This window comes from Polyodon spathula, chromosome 1, assembly GCF_017654505.1.
Source record: "Polyodon spathula isolate WHYD16114869_AA chromosome 1, ASM1765450v1, whole genome shotgun sequence".
In the NCBI taxonomy this organism is placed as follows: Eukaryota; Metazoa; Chordata; class Actinopteri; order Acipenseriformes; family Polyodontidae; genus Polyodon; species Polyodon spathula.
The window spans coordinates 45131638-45158605 of NC_054534.1; the positions used below are offsets into that span (position 1 = coordinate 45131638).

The window sequence follows — 26968 nt, forward strand, 5'->3', positions numbered from 1 at the left end:
AAGACATGAACATGCTTTATGAATAGGGTCCTTACTGTCCTGCTGCTACAAGTACTAGCAGGAAGATAGCTTTTAGTTCACAGAGTTACCAGAAAGCTTCAAGGAGGGAGGAAACTTGTGTACCTGTAGCTAAAACTACTTTTAGGCAATGTAAACAAACTGGTAAGCTAACAAGGTTTCCGATCAAGCACAGCACACAGAAAAAATAAGGTAAGCAGAAATTATATTTTTGTGAAATGTGTTTAGTGAAAAAATAATTAGGAAGTATTTTTAATACTCATTTACAGAAAAATATTAATTTAAGAAAAGGTATGCATTGTATAAAGGCTATGAGAAGCCGGTCCTGAAGGAGTAAAAACAATATACAAACTCAATTTAATGTCAGCTGTCTTTACCTATTTTGTAACAAAAGCGTTGAAACATTTTATTGTAGCATTTTCAAATGCTGCTATTATGGTAAATGTAAATGTTGTTTTTACCTTTTCATTTAGGTCATTGTTGTGTCAGTTGTTGGCTCCTCTACTTGCAGGTTTCCGTGGGATTTTTTTCTAAGCCATATTATTGATCCGTACTTTATACAGGTTCACTGAAGATGGTTGCCCACACAAGAAGTTCTTTCACACTCGTTATCTAATGAGGATGCGGTTGACACCTGACTGCTCGAAAATGCTCATCTCTACTTCTTCTGGCTACCTGCTCATTCTCCACGACCTTGATCTGACCCAATCACTGGAGGTGGGCAGCTACCGCATTCTGAGAGCCAGGAGGACGACAGCAAGTCCAGGTTGGTAACTATCGCAGGAATAGCAATACCGTGTAGTAAGCGGATGTATGAGAATTAAACAGCAATGCTAAAGAAAAGTATTGATGACAGAGCAACAACATGCCCCAGACTTAACTTGAGAAATGATAGTTGACAAGAGAACATTTAAATGTGATGCTTGTCAACAACTCTTATCTAGTTTTCTTACCTGAAACTTGGCTAGGTAATCTGGCCATTGGTTCTATGGGAAAATAACAATGAGATTTAATGATGTCCTTCAAGAATAACACAGGTGAGTGTATTATAGAACAGATTAAACTAATTTAAAATAATTCATCTACATGATATTTTTTCTTCTGTGGTGGATCCACTTGTTCTGTTAGTGTACAAGCAGGTGGAGAGGATCAGGTCAACGAGGTGCAAAAGCAGGAGGAGAGGATCAGGTGTGTAAAGGATGAGATGGGAGAGTGGAACAACGCAAGATCAACTGGCAAGACCAATGGACAGTGGAACAGAGCAGGATCAGTTTCCTCATCAGATCAACATATCATGTTCCCCCACCACTAAAAAACCTAAACCTCTGGGTAGGAGAGGATCCCTCATGTCCTTTGTGTTCATCACCTGCAACATTTTAAGACACATTTTGACAGGGTGTAAGATGGGTCTTGGAGCCGTGACCAGGTGCTGCAATGTTTGGCCTTAGCATTGGAAGACAAGCGTAACCTGACCAATAAGTTGCCACCAGTTCCATCAAAGCATTACACACAAAATACAGTATCCCTCCGTCCAGCAGAGCAACAACCAAGAAAAGGTGTTAAAACAAAGGCTCGCCCAGGACAACTGAAAGCTGCTACAGACTGGAAAATGCTGGCCGATGTTGGTCAATGGCTTATTTTTCCAGCTGAGATTGCCACCACTAACCTTCGACCAGACAATGTCTTGTGGTTTGGATCAGCACGCCTTGTCCATCTGGTCAAGTTAACAGTGCCATGGGAGGACGCTGTGGATGAGGCGTGTGAGAGGAAGAAACTTCAGTATGCTCAACTAGCTGCTGAAGCGGAACAGCGAGGATGGAGAGTCCGGGTTTACACAGTGGAGGTGGGTTGTCGAGTATTTGTGGCACGCTCGGGTTTCTCAGAGATGTCGGGTTCAGTGGTCAAGAGTTGCGTTGCACAGTGAAGAACTTATCTGAAGCAGCAGAAAGGAGCAGCAAATAGCTGTGGTTGAGATGGAAAGATTCTGGATAGGGATCTCAAGCACACTAGAAAGAAAGCAACGCTGATGTATGGGTAAGTAAGCTGGGCTGAGTTGAGTGGGGTGACGCTGGGATGCCAGAATCACTGTTGAGCCCTCTTGAAGTGTTGTGGGCTAGTCGACGAAACACTGAGGACAGAATGCCCACTTGAAGACCCCAGAGATGTACCCTACTTGGCTCAATCCAGACGGTTGTCATGCTGATGTGCTGGGGAGACTGCACTGTGGTTGATCCTCGGAGCCAGCATCACAGCCGTTGAGTGTGCTGATGCGCTGGGGAGGCAAAATAAGCTGATCCCTGGAGCCAGCATTACACTTCAGCCATCAACACCAGGCAGAAGGATATCTACATTATTAGATGGAAAGAAACGCTAATGGATAGAGATGCAGATGGATCACATTAGTTTTCTGTAAAGCTACATCTTAGTTGGTGCTTATCTTGGCGAGAGCCGAGTTCAAATCAGCATGAAGTATTAACATCAGCTCTCATGTAATGGAAATCATACAGGCTGTATCATTGGAACTGTTCTCCCGAATTTATTTGAATGACTGTGCATTTGTTACATTCATTTAACATACTGTACAACTATAAGTGGAATAAGTAGAAATATGAAAGAAACTTTACTAAATGTCATTGTATATGCATCTGTATTTGATACTTTCTTCTGAGTTGGATGTTTCTATAAGTTATTGAGCATAGATCACACCACATGAGAATAGCACTCTAGGTCACCCTCTGGGGCACTCTCCTGGTCATTTTGTAATGTAGTATTTATTTATTTTGTCAGGGATGTGTATCCATACATCTAGAGATACATTTACGTCCATATGCCTGCCTATTCTCAGTCACGGTGTCTGAGAAGAATAAGGCCCCTGGAAACATTTCAGTTAACTCTGTATAATACTTCTATTCACACTGGTCGTTATTTTGAACAGTAATATTTGTGTTCCTGTGGCAGAGCACAGCTCTGCTCTTTAGAAATTGGCAGGGATGGGCTTAAATTCTCCTACCTGCCTGGGTTCATTGTGTTCAGGTGGCTGGGGTTGATTAGATGATTAGTTTAATTAACGATCAATCAGCACCCAGCCACCTGACATAAAAGGAGGCCTCTGCTTCTCATTTGGGAGGAGGGAGCTGAGGAAGCAGGTTGGTGTTTGTGTGATTTTTTTGAATTTTGCTAAAACCAGTGAAGGCATTGCCCAGCCTGGAAACCTTTATTTTTGTGAGTTTTGTTTTTGCTTTATTTGTGTTTGAGTATCTGTTATTTTGCCCTTGTGCACCTTTATTATAAATAAACAAAAATAAAGGTGCACAAGGGCAATATAACAGATACTCAAACACAAATAAAGCAAAAACAAAACTCACAAAAATAAAGGTTTCCAGGCTGGGCAATGCCTTCACTGGTTTTAGCAAAATTCAAAAAAATCACACAAACACCAACCTGCTTCCTCAGCTCCCTCCTCCCAGATGAGAAGCAGAGGCCTCCTTTTATGTCAGGTGGCTGGGTGCTGATTGATCGTTAATTAAACTAATCATCTAATCAACCCCAGCCACCTGAACACAATGAACCCAGGCAGGTAGGGGAATTTAACCCCATCCCTGCCAATTTCTAAAGAGCAGAGCTGTGCTCTGCCACAGTTCCGTTCCAATTTTGTCTTCTATTTCTTGTACAGGGCCAGCATTTACGAGGTCATGCTTTTTATGCAAATTGAGACCAAATTCGAAGGGACTGTTGAACAAGGGGGTTTGAACTATGACAAGAGATTGACAAAGGGAATGGGAAACACTGTAACGCAAAAGGGGAAACAGGTAGACAAGCATCTCTTTCTAAGAGTGCCCACATAGGACCCTCATTCTCTAAGTGGGTTTCAACCCAGTAGGCAAATTTTTGAATATTATCTGACCAATAGTAAACCTGGAAATTGGGTAAAGCAAGGCCTCCCAAAAGTTTTGGTCTCCTGAGGTTATGTATAATCTGATCGAGTGTTCTAAAGAACGAATTTGGAGTAAAAATTGGAATACACTGAAATAATAAATTTTTTGGTAATATATTCATCTTTACAGAATTTATGCGGCCAACCAAGGAGAGTGGTAATATTATCCAACAGGAAAGGTCCTGCTTAACTCGTTCAAAGTAATAAATTTATATTTGAACAAGCCTTTATATGTACGTATAATGCAGATCCCTAAATATGTAAAAATACAGGTAACTAATCTGAAGGGGAATGTTTGAAGTGCTGTTTTGCAGACTGAGTAATTGGGAACAGTTCACTTTTCTGAAGGGTAATCTTGTAGCCATAAATATTACCAAACCTAGTCAGAGTATCCATAATTATAGGTAGAGAGGTACTGAGATCAGAAATATAAAGTCTGCGTATAGAGACCCTCTATTTTCTAACCCCCTACCAAGTGTTGCTTTTTAAGTGTAAACTACTATTTCCTGTTTCCTTAGACAATGCAACCTCTGGCTCTCCCAGACGTGGCAATGATTCCCGTCCAGCTTCAAACAAGCTATTCTCACCGTCTTCACAGAGGGAAGGTAAATTGGGGTCTGCTTTTTATATATATGTATTTTGCTCTTTTATATTTCTGTATTATATTCAGAAACTTGGGTAGCTTTTGAATCTACCCTAAATGGTAATAGCAAGTTCTAAACCTACAGGCATATGACATGTAGGGGCTAATTATGTGCTAACTTCCAGAAGCTTCGTTCAGATGTTTTCTTGTGTTCACTTGGATATTCATTTTCCTTCTTTTCATTTGTAATGAATGTTTGTATTTGTGAAAAGTGTTCAGTAGCACTACAGAGCAAGTACAGCACTGCCCCATACAATGTGAGCGTCGCTACACTGCTCTACTAGTGTGATCACCCAGCCTTGGTGTGGGAACACCCTATAAGGGGATGAGAGAGTAATTAATTCTCCATGTCTGTCCAGCCTCTGGCCTGAAGTAACAAATTGTGTCCCTTTTTAAAATGTTTCTCTAAGGCTAAGCTGGCCTTCTGAGGTCGAAAATTAATTTTAGCCTGCCTTGCCACTTACCCCCTAATCCATAAATTTAGAAGGAGGTTATAAGAATAGGTTATGTTTCTGACATATGAAGGAAATAATTCCTTTTTCACAGGTCATCAACATCTCAATATAGATAGAGTTCTGACATTCTGTACATCAGTGATTCTTAAGTCAGTCATACAATTCTAAAAACTTTTGTGAAACATTTAAAATGTTTAATGTTCATTACATATTTTACTGTTGTGGTGAGAGACAGTCCTTGTGATGCTTGCAGACCATATATGTTAAATGTTTACATTCAATGTACAGTAGTATTTCTTATGTTGGCAATTTAACCTTTCCTCAGTTTTAAGTCTGGTGTCCCTGTTTAGAATCTTTTTTTTAAAAAGGGGCCTCCCAAACAAGGTTTCATAACCCGTGCCTTGAAGCACGTGCAGGGCTTGGACTCTTAAAACATTTTGGTTGTTCTTCAGGGGGGTCGCCTCGAAACAGCCTGGAAGTCGTGACTCCTGAGATTCCAGGAGAGAGGGACCGAGGCAACTGTATCACTTCCCTTCAGCTTCACCCTAAGGGATTGGCCACCCTTATACGCTGCTCAAGCAACACAGATGACCAGGAGGTGGGTAGCATATTTATTTTGTTTCATGTATGTCAGTTTAACTAACCATAGCAGGGCTCCAGACTAAACATTTTGCTTTGGGAGCCAAATCCTAATTCAATTAAGTGCCACTTTATAGCAGGCTGGTTGCTACGATATTCAACTGATTTAAAGTACAACAACTTGTTCTCACTCTAAATGGCAGGTTTTGTACTGCAAAAAGCTGTATTACGTTTCATTTTTAGTTCCGTACAGGTATGGCCAAAAGTTTTGCATCGCCCTATAGAATTAATATATTTTGCTTCATAAAGTCGAATGAAACCTGCCGAATAATGTTACTTTAACATTGAATTACATACTGCTTTGTAGTTCCCTTTCAATTCGAATGACAAAACCATTACCGAACAGGAAGAGCCTCTCTGACCATCAATTTCTAAGCAAATATACAAAAGCTGCCCTATCAGGGCCCTGCTGTGAGGGGGAAGTCCCGCCCACCACCTGCTGAAGAGGGACATCCTCACAGTAGCACATCGCCATTTTCTCTCTAATCTCTCTAAGACAGGTTGTACATTGCTTTTGCTTTTACGTACAGAATTTGGCTAATTTGTTGGATTTATCCGCAAATTAAAGACTAATTCACAGTAAAAATTGCGCTCTAGCATGTCTACACGAGGCATTGTGTAGTTGTTACACCGTGTGAGAGCTGTTGTGGTGCTGTAAGGAGACCCCGCGGGCTCGTGGCGTCATCCTCTATGCCGATTTAATCGGCCACAGCAACCCCAAAAAAAAAAAAAAAAAAAAAAAAAACCCAGCTCTGGTCTAGTGCCCCTCTCAATCCTCGGGCTTTCCTAGCGCAGCTGTGCTTGCCCTTGGCATCCACACCGATTGAATCGGCTGCATACCCCGGCATCGACCGCGGTTTATCCCGCCAATCGCAAGGTTGAGAAAACGGCGCCTGCATGGTCCCAATTGACTCGGCACCTGTGTAAACAGTGCCTGCCATCGGCACCGACCTTGGAACGGGTCCACTCGGCGCCGACTGCCTCTGCATTGACAGCTCTTTTTTCAGCGCCGTTTACGGCTCCGATTGATTCAGCACCTGGGAATAGCTTTGAAGCCGTCTACAGCCCGGCGCCGACTGCACTACACGTCGGCATCGACATCAGCACCGACCGTGTGCATCTCGACGCCGATCTCGACACTGACTGATCGTTTAAAAAAAAAAAAAACAACGCATCTGCAGGCTGCTCATTGAGCAAAGCAGTTTGGGGAAAAAAACAAAACAAAAAAAAAACAACTGCAAGCATGTTAGTGCAGTCGACTGGGTCTTCAGCTGGCCAGCAGTGTGACTGGTGCTCAGCTAAGCTGCCCAGGCATGATGAACATCGATTCTGCGCCAGGTTCCTAGGGCCACAACACGCGGCCAAGGCAGTGGCAGATGAGCTGGACTGCTCTCCATGTCGGAAGTTTTCAAGGAAAACTAAGCGACGGAGAGCAGCCCTATCCCCAGCAGAGTCTTTCTCCTCCAATCATTGGTCCAAGAGCCTCCACAGAGGTCATCCAGGACACCCCCTGCTACAGTGACCAGAGAGCTATCACGCTCATCTGGGTCACCCTCCCCTACCGCACCACAGATGGTCACGGCTCAGACACCGCTCCCCTTCTCCACGCAGCTGCCTCCATCGGGCAGGCCACGGTGGGAGGCTCCGTAATGCCCCTGCTGCATGTGCCACAGAGGGAAGAGTTCCGGGCCCTAATGCAGCATGCAGCTGCAGCCACGGACGTTCCCTGGCTGGCAGAACAAGAGGGAAAGGGGAACCGCTTCCATCAGCAGAAAGGGCACCCACAGCATGCTCTCCCCCTGTGCCAGGACTTCCTGGAACTAGTGCGCTCCTCCTGGAGCAACGTAGCGTCTGCACCCTCAGCCTCCTGAACAGCAGAGTCTCTGCTTCTTACTGCAGGAGCCCAAGAAGTGGGCCTAGGCATATTCCCCTCTATTGGGGACATGGTCACAGTTTTGGTGCAAGGTTCCACCTTCACCAAGGGGGATAAAGACCCATCCTGTCCGTCCAAGTCTTGCAGAATGACAGATGTGATGCTCAAAAAAGCTTACGCATCTGCAGTACCGTCGGCCTGAGAAGCAAATGCCATGGCCATACTGCTGCTATACCAGAATCAATTGAGGGCTACACAGGCTGACACGGGGGAGCTCCAGGCGGTGGCTAAGGCAATGACTGACCTAGTAGGGGAGTTAGGTCAGGCATCGGGGAGGTCGCTGGTGGCCGCCTGTCGGCATTTGTGGATGACACAAGCCAAGGTTATGGAGACCGAGAATGTGGCGCTACTGGACGCCCCCATTACAAAGGGGCAGACGTTTGGGACGACCTTTCCCGCTTTCCGGCAAGGTGGGCAGCCTTTTGGGGTGAAAGGGTCTGAACATCACCCTCCACTCCAGAACAGACAAGCAGGGAGAGGCAGGCCCAGCGGCAGGGGACCACCGCAGGCCAGGGGTAACAGGTTCTCCGGCTAGATTCAGAGGCCAAGGCCTAAGAAAAACCCACCCCCTCTCAAGCCCAAGGGAGACCACCCCAGAGGGGCCACGGCTGCCACCAAATCCCCCACAATCGGACTGACCAACGGCAATGACCCATGACAAGGCTGCACCCAGGACTTCTGAGTGCTATCGACAGTGAGACACGGATATGCTTTACAATTCTGCATAGGTCCGCCACCCTTCAAGAGTGTGCTCCTCACCACTGTCGAACCAGCGAGGGCGATACTCCTTCAACAGGAGATCGCCAATCTTCGAAGGAAGAACACTGTATGCTTGGTAAGTCCAAGCGATTCCCTCAGCGGCTTTTACTCCAGGTACTTCCTGGTGCCCAAAAGGGACGGCGGTTTCAGACCAATTATAAACCTCAGGGTCCTCAACTTATTCCTCAAACAGAGGAAGTTCAACGTGTTGACAGCACAGAGTATCCTCCAACCAACCGGGTGACTGGTTCACATCGATCGACCTACAAGACGCCTACTTTCACGTCCCGATCCGTCCCACGCACAGAAAATGTCTGCGCTTCGCCTTTCAAGACAACATGTACGAATTTTTCTTGCTGCCATTTTGACCTCTCCCTGGTGCCCTGCACATTTTCAAAGTGCATGGATGCAGCACTGGCTCCACTCAGGCTGTGGGGTATTCGGATCCTAAACTATCTGGACGATTGGTTGATTTGCATGCAGTCAAAAGCACAAGCAGAAGCGCACACAAAACAGGTCATAGATCATGTTGCGAAGTTTGGGCTCTCAGTATATCAACAGAAGAGCAACTTTGTACTGTCTCAGTCTACAGTGTTCCTGGGGATCAAACTGAACTCTGTGAGCATGCTTGCACTGTCAGAAGACAGGATTCGGTCATTGGAGACCACACTCTCCCTATTCAGAGAAGACGCTGTCCTACAGGTCAGACGATATCAAAGGTTGTTGGGGCTGATGGCAGCCACCTCGAGAATCATTCCACTATGGCTGCTGAGAATGCACCCGCTTCAAGCCTGGGTGAATACGCTCAAGGTGCACCCAGTCCGAGATCGGTACGGACAACACCACAGTGGTAGCCTACATAAATCACAAAGGCGGCCTGCGCTCACCAGGCCTTCACCATGTAGCGCACAGACTCCTGTCCTGGACGCACAGAAATTTGAATTCCATCAGGGCAGTTCACCTCCCTGGTATGGACAACAAGGCAGCAGACCTCCTGTCCAGAAGAGCTCCAGACAGCTCGGAGTGGAGGCTGCATCCTCAAGTGGTGAAACAGATTTGAGAAAGGTTTCAGCCGGCACGAGTCGACCTCTTTGCCACAGCCGAGTAGATGCGCTAGCTCATCTCTGGCGACAGGGGCTCTTGTATGCGTTCCCTCCACTACCATTAATACCCCTGACACTAGAGAGGATCAGGGTGGAGAGAGCACAGGTTCTGCTGGTTGCACCCAGATGGCTGAGACGCCCCGGGTTTGCTCTCCTCTGTGACATGTTGTCGGATCAGCTGTGGCAGATCCCACTGCGCAAAGACCTCCTGAGCCAAGTGGAGGGGCTATTATGGCACCCGAACCCCAGCCCAGCTCCAACTGTGGGTCTGGCTATTGAACGGAGCCATCTATTCAGACGAGGTTTGCCAGATGCAGTAGTAGAAACACTACAGTCTGCTAGGGCGCCGAGCACTAGAGCCCAGTACTCATATAAATGGAAAGTTTTCCAAGACTGATGCCTTGCCGAAGGTCACGATCCAGTGACTTGCCCGATTTGAGACGCTATTAACCTTCTTACAACACCTGTTTGATGCAGGTCCACTTTGAAGGTATACCTGGCAGCAATATCAGTGTGCCATGACAAAATTGACAGAACTGGCAGTGCAGTTTCTTAAAGGGGCTCAGAGGCTTCGTCCTCCCATGAAAAATATGGTCCCTAAGTGGGATCTAGAACTGGTACTGCGGGCCGTTATGAGTCCCCCATTTGAGCCCATGGCATCAGCAGAACTGCACCCTGTTTCATTGAAAGTGGCTTTTTTAATAGCCATTACGTCTGCCAGGCGAGTAAGCGAGCTTCATGCATTGTCCGTTGATGACGCATGTATGGCTTTCACTGGAAGTGACTCAAGGATAACATTAAGAACAAATTCTTCCTTTTTGCCAAAGGTGGTATTAACCAACCAGTGGTTTTGGAAACTTTCAGATCTCCCCCGCACGAATCAGAGGAGAACCGTAGACAACACACGCTATGCCCAGTTCAGGCTCTGCGCTGTTATTTGGATAGGATGGTGTCCTGGAGACAGTCCAACCAGCTGTTTAAGTCTGCTACGGGTCCCGCTCTAGAGGTCAGGCCCTATCGAAGCAACGTCTAGCGCATTGGGTGACAGATGTGTTACACTTGATGTATGAACAGACGGACTCCCCGTTAACGGGACATTACGACCCATTCTACCAGAGGCCAGGCAACTTCTTGGGCTTTCCTTCATGGCGCCTCCTTAGGCGAGTTATGCAATGTTGCTACATGGACAGGTAGTCAGACATTTATGCGTTTTTACCGCCTTGATGTGACAAACCGAGCAAGACCCTCTCTGGTCTCTAGTGTTTTGCAGGCGGCATGCCCTTAGGCGTCATATGGGCTCTGTTGCTATCGTCGTGGGGCTGTATTGTCGGTAATCTGGCGTCACGACAGCTTCGGTACAGCTTTTCCATTCAGTAATGGTTGTCATTCGAATTGAAAGGGAACGTTAAGTTATTACCATAACCCTGGTTCCCTGAAAGAGAATGACAACCATTACCCTTCGAGGTTGTGTCCCCAGTTGACCTCTGATTTCGAAAGAAAATGCTGATGTGCTACTGTGAGGTAGTCCCTCTTCAGCAGGAGGTGGGCGGGACTTACCCTTCACAGCAGGGCCCTGATAGGGCAGCTTTTGTATATTTGCTCAGAGATTGACGGTCAGAGAGACTCTTCCCGTTCGGTAACGGTTGTCATTCTCTTTCAGGAAACCAGGGTTCTGGTAATAACCTAACGTTTTCCATATGCATAAAAACTGCCGAATTGAAAATGTGACATTTCGAGATCCAACTTGAAATTCTTGTGACGTTCTCAAATTCATATGGCTGTTTTGGCCTGTCTAGTGCTGAGTTCAGAGGTTCCCGTACACACACAAATACACAGGTTGATGCACAAACAAAAAGTCTGGCTTAAGGGCTGTAACATCTAAACTATATGTGTTCAATTATACTCTAGTCTTCTCGTACTCTCACAGTTGGATTCTCTCCCTAAGGTTCACTCCACAAAGGCTTTCATTCTCTCTACAGCCCCTGTTTCCCTGGATTAAATATTCTCCTTAATTGGATAAACGTACAGCCTAAATGACTTCAGGTGTTTCTCATGAAGTACCAATTACTGTGAATCTTAAGTCAATGTTGATGCTTTACTGACCTCTTGTTGTCAGTCCCAGAATTACAGGCACCTGAGCAAAGCTCAAGTTGGGCTGCCATACCACATAGTGTTCTGCGTTTCCGGTTTATACCGAATTTTACCAAAAAATTACAGATTTATACATAGCTGTATTTATTTGTGTGTGTGTGTGTCTAATATATATATATATATATATATATATAATATATATATATATATATAATATATATATATTTTATTTTAGGAAGTTTTCTTAATAAATATTTTACATTATTTTTGTTACTATAGTTCAAGGTTGGATTGCTAGTGACTAACCTTACTGAACTAAAGCCACGAGCCAATGTTTCTATATACCCAAAAGGTTACACAGTAACGGGTCGAAATGAACACCCGCCAAACGCAGGTTAATTTGGTCTGTGGCGGGTACATTTTTTTACATTTAACACTTTCAATGCCAGTGGTGTGAATTTGTGACAGACCGCTGGACCTTTTAATAAGCAGATGCTGTTGGATAAAACAACAAGAAGCTTGAACAAATATGTCACCACAGTAAGCAGTACAACTTCTGCTTTGGATTGCTCTATTTAATATATGCTGTCATTCAAGTTGTGTGTTTGAGTTATGAAAGTAATGTTGCTGACAACCAAACAAAACAGAGAAGGAGGCGGTGATTGTGCTGTGAAGTGATAGTACTAGTTTTCTAAACCCCCTCAAAGATGCCCCGGCGGGACTGCCTTTCTCTCTGTGATTTCACTTTTTACAAACAAAAATACTACCACAGAACAAAAACAGTTAATAAAAAGTTGCTGAAAATGCTGAGTATGATTTTCACTGATGAAAATAAGATTGTCCTGGCAGTGCTGTCTATTTGTGTCTTGAATTACTCCTCTTGTTAATTTTTTTTATTTTTAGAGTGGTAAAAAAATACACTGCACTGCAGGCTGCTGGTCTTCTATTTGCCGACCAAGATAGTGAGCCTGACAGTTGTGATCCTTAGGACAGTTTAGCTGCTGAGATAGGAAGAGACGAGGTAGGAGAGAGAGAGAGAGAAAAAAAAAGAAACAGCAGCAAAAAAAAAAAAAACTATTGTATATAAGTGCAATCATATTTGTTCTACAGATCTACCAAATGAAGAAATGAACAAGCTCTAGGGTTTTTTTGTATTGTTGCATTATATTTGTATGGCCTACACTCATCTATTTACATATCTTTAGGTACAGTATTCTTATTCTTTATGGGCACACTTCCTGTTAGAACCTTTCCAATCTGTAATTACACTCATTCTATTTTACTATATTTTATAACAAAAAAAAAGTAATAATAAAGTTTAGTAAACATTTGAATCACTGTTCCCATGTTGTGTATTTTTGTTTTTGTTTTTTTTGGGTAACTGCAGCAAATAATGATCAGACTTGTAAATGAATATTAGGCTACTGGCAAGCTCATACTGTCCAGACTGTAACGTTCTGAGAAGCTCATACTGTCCAGACTGTAACGTTCTGACAAGCTCATACTGTCCAGACTGTAACACTGTCAGTCTCATACTGTCCAGACTGTAACATACTGACAAGCTCATACTGTCCAGACTGTAACACTGTCAATCTCATACTGTCCAAACTGTAACATACTGACAAGCTCATACTGTCCAGACTGTAACACTGACAAATTCATACTGTCCAGACTGTAACCCTGTCAATCTCATACTGTCCAGACTGTAACATACTGCCAAGCTCATACTGTCCAGACTGTAACTTACTGACAAGCTCATACTGTCCAGACTGTAACACTGACAAACTCATACTGTCGAGACTGTAACATCCCCATTTTGCAGTGTATGGAATGTTTTGTGTTGAAAACGAAAAAAATGAAAGCCAATTAATGACTCGTGTAATTGTAAGATAAACTAGTAATTGTATTCATTAATTAGGCTTCCAAGCCAAAGGCTGGGAAGTCTATTGTTATTGTTAAAGTTTTTTTTTTTATTTTTTTCCCCTCAAAACATTAAACTTCTGCTGCTTCAAAGCTGTGTGACTAATCAGATTCTGACTTGGCAGGTAACAAGCTGGATACATTGGCTGTCAGATGCTGAAAAAATGTTGACACTGTTTGACCAACAAACTCCAAACATAGTAGTTACTGTCCAAGTAACAGTGGAATACAAATATGTCAGAATGGTTATGTTTTATAAAACAAGATGGCCACCAGATGTATGTTTACGTCTGAAATTTAAAACTGCCTCAGTTGACAAACGGTTTACTTGACTAACTCGAAACTCCTTGACACTGTAGCAATACAGCTTATTTGTAAGAAACTTGCTTTCAGCAAGGTGGCTGCCTGAAACATTTAAAAAAAAAAAAAAAACATTTTCAAAATCTTCTGTGGAACAATTGAAGTTGCTGATTTTAAACTTGGCACGTTGAGAACTAAACACGCTTGGACGGGTACTGATACTGGGGCTTGGGAGTTGTAAAACTGCCTGGCAGTTATTTGCGCCTGCTACTTTATTTAAAATATTAAGATTGTTTTCAGGTATTATCATTGTCCATTTTGTTGTTGTATTGTACTGTAAGGCGATATATAGTACATAATAGCTATACATATGCAGCAAAAAAAAAAAAAAAGCATATTCCTTTTGATGTGATTTTGTAAAGATATGTGCCCAGGTGCTTTGTGAGAGATATCGGGGGTTCATGTATAGAGGCTGTATGCTTTTAAGAAGAAAGGTGTGATGGGATATCAGCGGAACATTGTCAGATGACATACAAATGCTTAAGTGCAGCGATACTGGATTATTACACTTCGGTTTCATGCAACAGTTATGATGGTGACCAAATGTGTGTGAATACTGTTTTGTAAAAACAATGGTTAAAACAAATTGATGAATTCACTATTTACTGAAATAAATTGTGTCTTGAATGGACTTGTTTTAAAATTTGAACAAACATAGTAAGTTAATGCTTAGCAGATCCCCAGTCAGAAAGTGTGACAGTAGAAAATAACACTTTTTAAAATTATTTAAATTATTTTTAATAATGTAGGGTTGATGAACAGACCTGGCTAAATCTAAGAATGACAAACAAGCAAGAGTATTTATGCACTACATTGCTGAGGTAGAAAGAAGGCAGCTGCAAAGTGATGTCAGATGGTTCAAGCGATAGCGCTGTCATAGAAAAGGAGCTAGTCTATGTATGACTCTGCCAGCTCTATCTTCAGTCATGAGGCAGTTGAGACTACTCATAAATGTTGATTGTTTTTGCATTTATTTTTGTCACCCCCCCCCCCCCCCCCCCCCCCCCCCAACGATGTTGGCCGGTAAAATGTCTGTGTGGCCGGTGGATTTTTTCCCATCCACTAGCCATGATGGCTAGTGCATGGAAAAGTCAATTTCAAGCCCTGCAGTAAGTCAACACACTTTCTTGTGAAATCTGTTGTTTGGGATATGCAGACCCTTGGCTTAAGGTTATTTTATGACTTTTAAAAGCTACAGTTTGAGGGACATTTCATGTTGAGTCCGTGTTTCCCTTTGTTGCAGTGGACGTGTGTATACGAATTCCAGGAAGGCGCCCCTGTACGATCTGTCTCTCCCCGCTGCTCTCTCAAGCTGACCCACTACATTGAGGAGGCCAACGTGGGCCGGGGCTACATCAAGGAACTGTGCTTCAGCCCCGACGGACGTCTCATCTGCTCTCCCTATGGCTACGGGATCCGCCTGATGGCCTTTGACGAGCAGTGCAATGAGCTGGTAGACTGTCTGCCCAAGGAGTCCAGCTGTCTGAAGGAGATTCGGTCCATCTACTCACACAGCGACGTGGTCCTCACCACCAAGTTCTCTCCCACGCACTGCCAGCTTGCCTCTGGATGCCTTAGCGGACGTGTATCCCTCTACCAGCCAAAGTTTTAGCCTCCCTCTCCCAAATTGCTCTTGTAAAGATGCTCACTCTCATGCTTGGCACTACTCATATTATGATTGAACTTTTTGTTCCGCTTACTTCCTAACCAAGTCATTCAGCCCCCTGTCTTGTTTTTCTGAGGCTATTTCAGTCACAGCTCTCTCTTACATTTTTTCTGCAGCTTTTTGTGTGACTGGGCACTTTAATACAAAAAGGCAACAAAAGTTAATGTATGCCAAAAGTTCAGGAGGAGCTTTTGTCCTGACTTTTGGTTTGTTAAGGATAAAGTTGTCATTTTTTTTTATTAGTGATTGATTAATTGATTGTTTTTTGGAGAGGGTGGGGAATTGTAGCACCTTGATGTAGAGGGGAGAGCAAAATCGCGATATGAGGAAATCGCACTGGTGCATTTAATGCAGAGGATGATTGAATTGTTTTGTTCATACTAGATGTTTATTCATAAGTTCAAACAATCATAACATTTGAGGTATAATACAGTTTCTTACCTCACTCCAAAGGTTGAGGACATTTCACAGTATGTTAATTTAACTAAATCCTTATTTCCCTTTGTGTTAAGACTTTTGGACTATCGATCTGTTGGCCTTTGGTTGTAACTTCTACAATAGCCAATATTTTTATCAACTCTCTGTACAGTGTATAATATAATTTCCTGTCTGTTGAAAGAAATCTGAGCCATGAGAGCGAGTAAGTGGAAGTATAAAACAGAAGTAGTATAGCAGACATATTCACATTTTATAAAAGCTTTTCAAACTGGCAAGTTGTCCACAATTCTTCTGCATAGATGTCAGCAGCCTGAAAATCCATCCAGAACGCACTGTTGACTACACAGTGTTCTGCAAAGACTGGTTCTGCTTTCTCAAGACTGTTTGGTGCATATTTGAGTTATTTCTGAGAAAATAAAGTGGGAGAGGGTTAGAAAGTTTAAATCACCAATTATTCATATTTTACCCCTCATTATAGGAATGGCAGTACCCACTGTTATATATTATAAGGAATCTTAGCAATCATTTTTTAGTGTCACAATATTCCTCTTTTCAAAGTATTATGGTTTGTGCTTCTTGCTTTGAAGTTGATTTAAACAGTTAGTATGACACCAATGTATTTTTTTATTAAGCACTACTGGTAAGTAGTGATTTAAAAATAATATTTTAAAGCTGTAAACATACTCATGTTTATCTTACACCAACATATCATTTTTTTCACTTGTGTTCTGTACTTGCAATTGAATGAGGCCTCTCTGGACTGTTACGGCTGGTTTTTACATACCTCGATTAGCGTTAATCTTGGACTACATGACCTACAGTAACATTAGATAGTCCAAGATTAGTTTTAATCAAGGTCTGTGAAACCAGCCATTAAAATGGCAAATTGAAGACCTAGACCAACCCTTATTAACACAAGTTATAGAAGTTATTTCGTAAATGAGTTTTGCCTATATGTGTTTTGAATGGGCTGAGTTCTGTTAAAGATTAATAAATGTTCAAGGAAGGCAAAATACTATTCATAAACTGAAAACATTATTTTTCTACTTCTATTATTGTGTGCTTTTAATGTAGTTTGTTTGAAAAGTTGTAGGTGGTGACAGGCTTTTTAAATTAATTGATTTTGCATACACTTTCCCATAAGTTATAAAAAAAAAAAAAAAAAAAACATATTTAGTATTCATGGAGGAAACAGTCATGCCATCAAGAATAGGGATATTATTGGTATTTTAACACAAAAATGTGAAATCAAAAGGCGCTAGTAAGAGTCAGCACCACCAGCAATTTCATCAGTGGGGGTGGATGAATGGTAGGGTAGTTCTTGGCAGAACTTGGACCAGCTCCAGTGTACTGAAGAGGAATGCCCAAAATTGTGTGTGAGCTGTAGTTTCAGATTTGTTGCCATGACTACTGGTAGAGGCCATACATGTCAGCAATGATTTGCACTTGGTTTTATTCATGCTTCTCTGCAAATTAGAGGGAGGCAAGTATGAAGAGAATTCCATGTACACCAAATGCAAAAAAACACCATTCTGAATTCAAAATACATTGTATCCTGACCAGTTACTTGGTGGTTGGAGGGGAACATTGAATATTGACTTCTAACACTGCAAAAACAAACAGGTATAACAGAAGTGGAAGCAGTTGGTTGGAAAGTTGTACTAACTTTTACACCATTATTGGCAGCTAACCTGCCCTGTCTCATTTGAGTTTGTAATAATCTAAAAAAAAGATATTAATTGAATCTGCTGAGGTTTTATGAACCTCCCCACCATTATGATAAATATGTTAAAGAAATCACTTTGAGATAGCGCTTTAGCAAACAGCAGTAAGACTGGGATCATTACATTAAGCTAGAAAACGTGCGAAATGTGACTACCATCTTTACTCGCCACTAGACCTCCCCAAGTCACATTCTTGTGAAGGAGGAGTTTTAGATTGACCTAACCTCATTGAAACGCTTGCCATCTTCAAGCACTGTATTTTTTATGTTGACTGATGTTTTAAAGATTAATTCAATTCTACCTCGGAGAGTGTATATATGTGCTGGGAGTGAGTGACTAACTCAGTGCTTTATATTGTATGCTTCACATCTATCTAATGATTAAGAGGCGTATCAGCTAAGTTTGTGCCCATATTTATTTACAGGTACTTAATTCTGTAACCTCTGTCTCTGCATGCAACATATTTCTATGGAGCTGTTGCCATTGGCTGCTTGTTAAGATATAGTTTGTGTTGTGCTGAATTTTGCCATGCCAACGTAAATACTGTTTTGTTAATGAATAATTCAGTAGGCCTGTACCAGAAGAAAAACTAAACCACTTCTGAAACACCTGTAGTTCTGGTTAGTTTTAATAAAAAATAAAAAAAGAGGATGCATTTTTCAAGCCAGTAATGGGCCGCTGATAGTTTTAGATAACGTTCTGGAAAACACCATTTTTATGTTAATTAACATTTGACAATATGTCCTGTAGGAAAAATGTCTTCTGAAGAATGGTTAACTATCATTTGGCATACAACACGTTATAATTTTTTAGAAAATAGCTTCTGAATTTGTATTATACTAGGGGTTTTAATCTTGACACAAGATTAATTTTTCTTGTGCCATTTTTTGATACTGTAGGATTAATCGATCAATTTTTTTTAATCAATCAAAACCCACATATGTGATTAATTGGTCAATCAAGAATCGATTTAAAACCCCTAATTTAAACTTGTCCAGTGTGTATTTGAATTATGTATTACAACAAAGCAACCCTTGCCTTTTTGATGTCACAAAAAAATGACCAGTTTGCTGGCAGACACAAACCCAGGGGGGATGTTATGTGGCTCATTGGTGCCTTACGGCAATAGCAGTGTTTCTCTCTAGACTATTAGAAGGTTTAGCTTTTATGCTCATATGATTTATCCTGCCTAAATCCCTTAAAGATTATTTTAGTGTTTGTACTTGCATTAAGATTGATTACTCACCAGCTGATAAACTCATTATTGCAAAGGGAAAAAAATGCTTAACGTTTTCATGGAATAATCAAGCCAGGTGGTGGTTTGGTTTAGTTTGGTTTGCTATTACATCAGGTATTTCAGTTCCACTCTGATTCTAAATACACAATACTTAATAATCTAGCTTGTGACTAAGTAGTAAGTCTTTGCTATTCTACTTGACATGCAAAAATACATACCTAAAGCCAAGCTGATAATAGCAACTTTTCTGATTTTGCGTATGTTTAGCATATTTGTGACCATGCTTGATGGGTACAATATTTCTAAAGGCAGCTGTGTGGTGGATATGTTGTGCAGATAAAAAAAAATGTAATTGGGTGAAATAAAGACTGGGAGGGTTTTAAAAACAATTGCTGTTGCTTTCTTTTTCAGGATAAGTGTTTGACTCATTCCCTTGTAATGTTCAGTAACTGCTAGGTTAGGATAACATTATTTTGATAAGATATTTATAGCATGTAGTTACAATAGTAAAGGAGTGAATACAACTTAAGAACCTTCAGTATTTTTTTCCCAGCCTGCAATTACCATATCTATCGAACCTCTCCTGTGCTCAACTAAGAACCCCCCAGTGTACAGTATTCATAGCTTTCACTTGTTCTGTTGTTGCTCACCTCAAGTCCAGCAGAATAAAATGTCACTTGACAATAGCAATGTATGTGGGAAGCAGTGTTGCTCAGTGGTGAACACTGAGGACTAGAGGATTCTGGTTCCAGTTTCAAGTTTAGGTTCTGGGGGTATGTCCTCACTCCATAGTTAGGAGTCACTCTACATTCATGGTGCTCAGTCCTTTCCAGCTATTAAACTGGGTTCAAGCAGAAATTAGATAAGGACTATGTTTGATATGTATTATTTGTTAAACACAATATGTGGGCTTTTTTATATCATATTAAATTGATAATGTAACAATAAGGTATATGCATTTTTTGAGGTATCAATAATGACTCTCTGTCAGTGATTGTGGTGGAACTACTATTAATCACAGTAGCAGTTGTCTAAATTGCTGACCTTGGAACTTTGTAGCACTAATTCAAGAGTCACAGGTTGGGAACCACTGGGGTAGGGGTTTACTCTGAGTTGAAGGATGTGGGAGGTTCTTGCTTTCCTTATTCAATAATATACCTGGGCAGAGTTTGGCAAATTAGCAGCACTGTTGCATTAGTTCTCTCATTCCCTTTTAATTGGATGAATTAAAATAATCAAATGCTCATTTATTAGGTGAATTGAGTCACCAACTAAATGTGTACTATACCCAAACAAAATTAAGTTTGGGGTAAAGAGTGGGTTGATCCTGGAGCCACAACGCAGCCGTTGTTTGTGCTGATGAGCTGGGGAGGAAAAATGAGCTGATCCCTGGAGCCAGCATTACACTTCAGCAATCAACACCAGACAGAAGGATATCTGCATCATCAGATGGAAAACAACACAAATGGATGGAGATGCAGATGGATCACATTACTTTACTCCAAAGCTACTTCTTAGTTGGTGCTTTTCTTGGGGAGAGCCGAGTTCAAATCAGCATAAAGTTCAACATCTACTCATGTAACGGAAATCATGAAGATCTGGACACATCCTGTGACTGCTGTGAATAGTGCAGCTGGCAACAAGGGAAAGACCTTGTGACAGCATGGAGAGATAGCTGACAGGAGGAATGAGACCCCATTGGGGCTGGCAAGGGTGAGCTACCTTGGTCGGCAGTATCCAGCTCTTTGTTTAAAAAGGTAAACAGGATGCTGGAGTCACCCACCCAAGGCTTCTAAGAAATGAGAGAGAAAAATACTCCTAGAGCCTGCGAGAGCGGGGGCGGAAGATGACTCAACATTGGATAACAAACAAGAAGGAGACTTGTGAAAGAAGCCACAGAGAGGCCAACAATCACTTTGAAGGAGCTACAGAGTTCAGAGGCTGGGAGTGGAGTAATGGTGCACCAGTCAACCATATTAAGAGCTCTGCATAACACTGGCCTGTATGGGAGGGTGGCAAGAAAGAAGCCATTACACAAAAAGTATCATCTGAAAGCACGTCTGGAGTTTGCCAGAAAGCATGAGAGTGACCCAGCTGCAATGTAGGAAAAGGTTTTGTGGTCAGATGAGACCAAGATAGAGCTTTTTGGCCAAAACTCAAAGTGCCATGTGTGGCGCAAACCTAACACTGCCCATGCCTCAAGACACACCATCCCTACAGTGAAGCAGGGTGGTGGCAGCATCATGCTGTGGGGATACTTCTCATCCACAGGGACTGGGCATCTTGTTACAATTGAAGGAAGAATGGATGGAGCAAAATACAGGAAAATAGTGCAAGAGAATCTGCTTCAGTCCACTAAAAAACTGAAGCTTGGGAGGAAATTCCCCTTTCAGCAGGACAATGATCCCAAGCACAAGCCCAAAGCAACATTGGAGTGGTTCAAGAACAAAAAGGTGAATGTCCTACAGTTGCCCAGTCAAAGTCCTGATCTCAATCCCATTGAGAATCTGTGGCACTATTTGAAAATTGCGGTCCATAAGCATCGTCCAACCAACCTGAACAACCTGGAGCAAATCTGCCAAGAAGAATGGGCCAATATCACTCCGACACTATGTGCAAAGCTGGTACATACTTACCCCAAAAGACTTAAAGCTGTTATTGCTTCCAAAGGTGGCTCTACCAAATATTAATGTGTGGGGGTTGAATACTTATGCAAGCAAGATATTTCAGTTTTTTATTTTTGTCACCTTACAATAAAAATTAAATAAACAGAACGAAATTTCAATGTACCATTTGTAATTCAGTAATATGAGAAAATTTGTCAGGGGTCTTTTTACTTTTGCAAGGCACTGTGTGTGTGTGTGTGTGTGTGTGTGTGTGTGTGTGTGTATGTGTATATATATATATATATATATATATATATATATATATATATATATATATATATATATATATATATATATATATATATATATAAATAAATATATACAGTACTTTTTAGGCAGGTGTGAAAAAATGCTGTAAAGTAAGAATGCTTTCAAAAATAGACATGTTAATAGATTATATTTATCAATTAACTAAATGCAAAGTGAGTGAACAGAAGAAAAATCTAAATCAAATCCATATTTGGTATGACCACCCTTTGCCTTCAAAACAGCATCAATTCTTCTAGGTACACTTGCACAAAGTCAGGGATTTTGTAAGCCTATAGTCAGGTGTATGATTAAACAATGATACCAAACAGGTGCTAATGATCATCAATTCAATATGTAGGTTGAAACACAATCATTAACAGAAACAGCTGTGTAGGAGGAATAAAACTGGGTGAGAAACAGCCAAACTCAGCTAACAAGGTGAGGTTGCTGAAGACAGTTTACTGTCAAAAGTCATACACCATGGCAAGACTGAGCACAGCAACAAGACACAAGGTAGTTATACTGCATCAGCAAGGTCTCTCTCAGGAAGAAATTTCAAGGCAGACAGGGGTTTCCAGATGTGCTGTCCAAGCTCTTTTGAAGAAGCACAAAGAAACGGGCAACGTTGAGGACAGTAGACGCAGTGGTCGTCCAAGGAAACTTACTGCAGCAGATAAAAGACACATCATGCTTACTTCCCTTCACATTCGGAAGATGTCAAGCAATGCCATCAGCTCAGAATTGGCAGAAAACAGTGGGACCCTGGTACACCCATCTACTCTCCGGAGAAGTCTGGTCAGAAGTGGCCTTCATGGAAGACTTACGGCCAAAAAACCATACCTCCGACGTGGAAACAAGGCCAAGCGACTCAACTATGCACAAAAACACAGGAACTGGGGTGCAGAAAAATGGCAGCAGGTGCTCTGCACTGATGAGTCAAAATTTGAAATATTTTACTGTAGCAGAAGGCAGTTTGTTCGCCGAAGGGCTGGAGACCGGTACACGAATGAGTGTCTGCAGGCAACAGTGAAGCATGGTGGAGGTTCCTTGCAAGTTTGGGGCTGCATTTCTGCAAATGGGGTTGGGGATTTGGTCAGAATTAATGGTCTCTAATGCTGAGAAGTACAGGCAGATACTTATCCATCATGTAATATCATCAGGGAGGTATCTGATTGGCCCCAAATTTATTGTGCAGCATGACAACGACCCCAACGACATAAAGCGAAAGTCATTAAGAACTATCTTCAGCGTAAAGAAGAACAAGGAGTACTGGAAGTGATGGTATGGCCCCCACTGAACCCTGATCTCAACATCATCGAGTCTGTCTGGGATTACATGGAGAGAGAAGCAACTGAGGCTGCCATTAGTTAATTGATAAATATAATCTATTAACATGTCTATTTTTGAAAGCATTCTTACTTTACAGCATTTTTTCACACCTGCTTAAAACTTTTGCACAGTACTGTATATACATCCAGTCAGGATTTATGTGATGCAGCTCGCACATTCCACACACTATAGGTAGTCTAAAATGCTGTAAGGATTTAAAAGATGGGTAATTTGCCTTCACACTCTAAAAAGCTGTACAATCAATCATTTATTATTATTATTTATTAGCAATTATTATTTGAGGTCTGCTGGAAGTAACCATGGCAAGGTTATTTGACCAAATAGGAAAAAATAACCATACAGTATGTAGGGTTTAGAGACCTCTTCATTGTTTATTTTTTGGTTTTTGTTTTTTTGTATGACATCATTTATTCAATGTTAAAAAATATTGTCATTTGACTGATAAATTATTTATAGTTTGGTTGCTTTATAAGCAAAGTTATAAAAAAATACTGAAGCTACTACAAATAAAAAAATGCAGCCCTTTTTGAAGCATCCTTTTACACTTTTATTATCTTCTGGTGATTGGATATCTGATTGCTTTAAGCTTAGGCTTTTCTGTTCCTTAGCTATAAGATGCAATACACTGTACACTAGCCTTAAGTAGCATCTGTAATGGATACCTACCAAGGACAAATAAGTTATGTTTGCATCCTTATGTATTAAATTAGCAAAGCTGGAAATTTCTTTGCCAGTGGCTTTATTACTGCTGGGTGCTATCGACAGCACCAGCCTTGAGTGTCCACCTGCAGTGATGTAAAATCTCTTAAGCCTAATTCATTGACGAAGATTTTTTTTATAAGAGCACAAACACGAAAAAAATTAATTGGTTCCATGAATTTGTTCAAAAAGACAAATGCAGCACTTAATATCAGCTTGCTGCATGACATAACACAGTTCCACAAAGTCCCTGGTGGATTAGCCTGTATATTACCCCGATCCTGCTTACACACCTGGCTGTTGACGGTTTTGGTTTCTTCACAGACACCCCTCACCGATCAGAATATTTCAGCCAGATGGTTTGCTAGCATGAATGGTGGAAATCCTGGTGCTTATGGCCTTGTAGCAGCCCTGAGGTGTACACTCGGGACCTTTTTATACCTGACACCCTGCTGGAACACTTCCCTGCTGAATAGGATCCCATAGCTGGCAGTCACACACAGCAGGTGGGATCTCCATTAACTATTTATGACAACTACAGACCCTATTTACAATATAAACACAAACCCCCTCTTCATGCCAGTGAATGATAATGGTCTGTTTCTATTTGGTAATCTGATATATTGTTAACGTTATAACTAACTTGTATATTATTTTCTTATAATAATGTTATAACTGTAAGGTTGTAGCAGAATATAATTTGATGAATATTGAATTACTGTTTATGAAACAGTGTCTACTGTAGATAAAAAGGCACAAAAAGACAGACATTGAATACTATTTTCCAAATTAAGATTTTGGAAAACAGGTGTTTCTGTGCATTTTTAATGTTGCAGATCCACACATGGAGCAAAAGCCTAATTGAATTTTGCAGTAACCAAATAACCAGCTGTGGAAGGGTGGTGGGTAATTCACTGACACAGGAGACAGACAGGTGGATTTGGCAACACCGCACAGGTGCCCAGTTTTATTTCGGGGTGCTCTTTTTCTTTTTGCCCGCAGATAGCGCTGTGGGTCCGTGGTCCACTTACCAATGATGGTAAACAGAGCCACGGGAATACCAAGCGATGGTACACAATACTGGCGCCCTTGCAGGTGCTTCGAAACAATAATTCAAAACAGAAGACACAAAGAAACAGGGAAAATAAAACAGTAACAAAACTACAAAGAAAAGGTGCTGCACTTGACAGCTATATCCCAGTCGCCGTTACCCGTGCGACCCGGATCACCATCCTACACTGCCGGCTAACTAGCCTGCTCTTTTACAATACTCCGGGGTCTGCCCAAGGGTTCCCCGCTCTCACCGTCTCGCTGTGAAACTCTTTCTTTTTCTTTTTCTCCAGGCTGATTCCAGGTCCTGGATCAGAGCTTCCGCACTCTGGGCGCGTCTAAGTGTGCAGACCTGAGGAAACAGTGGAGCATTATTTTATAGTGCTAACAATCTCCCAAGACTCACCTCACAGCCATTCAGAGAGGGGGAAAGTCCACACACCCACTTTCCCACCTCCCCGTGTCACTGCCATGACTCACAGGCGGTTGTTGGACAACTGCCGCCCACTTCCTGCAGTACTGTGAACACGTCAGCACAGATCCCCCCCTGCTACACCAGCCAATACTAATTTCTATAAGAAATTGCAGCTACCAGAACAAAAATGTCAGAAACATCCCTTGCCATAGTTGTACATTCAAAATCATACATGCCAACAGTCCCTATATCTAGGGTGTGGCAGGCTGGCGAGTGGATAGAGGCCCAGAGACAGACTGCAGTTCAAAAATAACTATTTTATTATAAATAAACACAAAATGAAAGGGCACAAGGGCCAAAACAAAGCAATTTAAACACAAAAAAGATAAAAAGCAAAACTTACAAAAATAAAGGTTTCCAGGCTGGGCAATGCCTTCACTGGATTCAAACTTTCTAAACAACCCAAAAAAAAAAAACCAACCTGCTTCCTCAGCTCCCTCCTCCAAATGAGAAGCAGAGGCCTCCTTTTATATCAGGTGGCTGGGCGCTGATTGATCGTTAATCAACCTAATCAACTAATCAACCCCAGCCACCTGAACATAATAAACCCAGGCAGGTAGGGGAAGTTAACCCCATCCCTGCCAATTTAAAGGGCAGAGCTTTGCTCTGCCACACACCTCCCCCCATGTACAACGTACACTGGCCGCAATCGGCCAACTCCCCCCTTCCCCCCACCCTCCCCACCCCCCTCCCCCCAAGAGTCCAATTATGTCCCTTGGGTGGGCTGTTATGGTGGGTGGTGGTGGGCGGGGTTGATGTCGGAGCCCCCAAGCCTTCTTTGGTTGAGGGGGCCCCGAATCTCCAAGGTAGCACGGCGACGGCGGCCCGGCTCCCTCTGGTGGCGGAGGCGGCGACGGCAGCGGCCCGGCTCCCTCTGGTGGCGGAGGCGGCGACGGCGGCCCGGCTCCCTCTGGTGGCGGAGGCGGCCCCCCCTCCGGGCTCTGAGAGCGGCGACGGTGGCTCCTCTCTCTCGGGCTCTGGGAGCGACGGTGGCTCCTCACCCCTCTCTGGCTCTGGGAGCGACAGCAGATCCTCCTCCCTCTCTGGCTCTGGGAGCGACAGCAGATCCTCCTCCCTCTCTGGCTCTGGGAGCGACGGCAGATCCTCCTCCCTCTCTGGCTCTGGGAGCGACGGCAGATCCTCTTCCCTCTCTGGCTCTGGGAGCGACGGCAGATCCTCCTCCCTCTCTGGCTCTGGGAGCGACAGCAGCTCCTCCTCCCTCTCTGGCTCTGGGAGCGACGGCAGCTCCTCACCCCTCTCTGGCTCTGGGAGCGACGGCAGCTCCTCCTCCCTCTCTGGCTCTGGGAGCGACGGCAGATCCTCCTCCCTCTCTGGCTCTGGGAGCGACGGCAGATCCTCCTCCCTCTCTGGCTCTGGGAGCGACGGCAGATCCTCCTCCCTCTCTGGCTCTGGGAGCGACGGCAGATCCTCCTCCCTCTCTGGCTCTGGGAGCGACGGCAGCTCCTCACCCCTCTCTGGCTCTGGGGACGACGGCAGCTCCTCACCCCTCTCTGGCTCTGGGGACGACGGCAGCTCCTCACCCCTCTCTGGCTCTGGGG

At 42.8% G+C, this 26968-nt stretch overlaps 1 protein-coding gene across 1 annotated transcript in view; it reads left to right on the top strand.

The window, feature by feature from the left end:
• Nucleotides 1-19309, top strand: part of wdr32 (WD repeat domain 32) — a 32182-nt gene extending 12873 nt beyond the window's left edge. The window contains exons 4-7 of the mRNA XM_041256518.1: nt 582-784; nt 4471-4557; nt 5503-5648; nt 15099-19309. Coding sequence (XP_041112452.1) covers nt 582-784; nt 4471-4557; nt 5503-5648; nt 15099-15467 — 805 coding nt within the window. The 3' untranslated portion in view covers nt 15468-19309. The remainder of the gene's footprint in view (nt 1-581; nt 785-4470; nt 4558-5502; nt 5649-15098) is intronic.
• Nucleotides 19310-26968: the final 7659 nt, after the last annotated feature.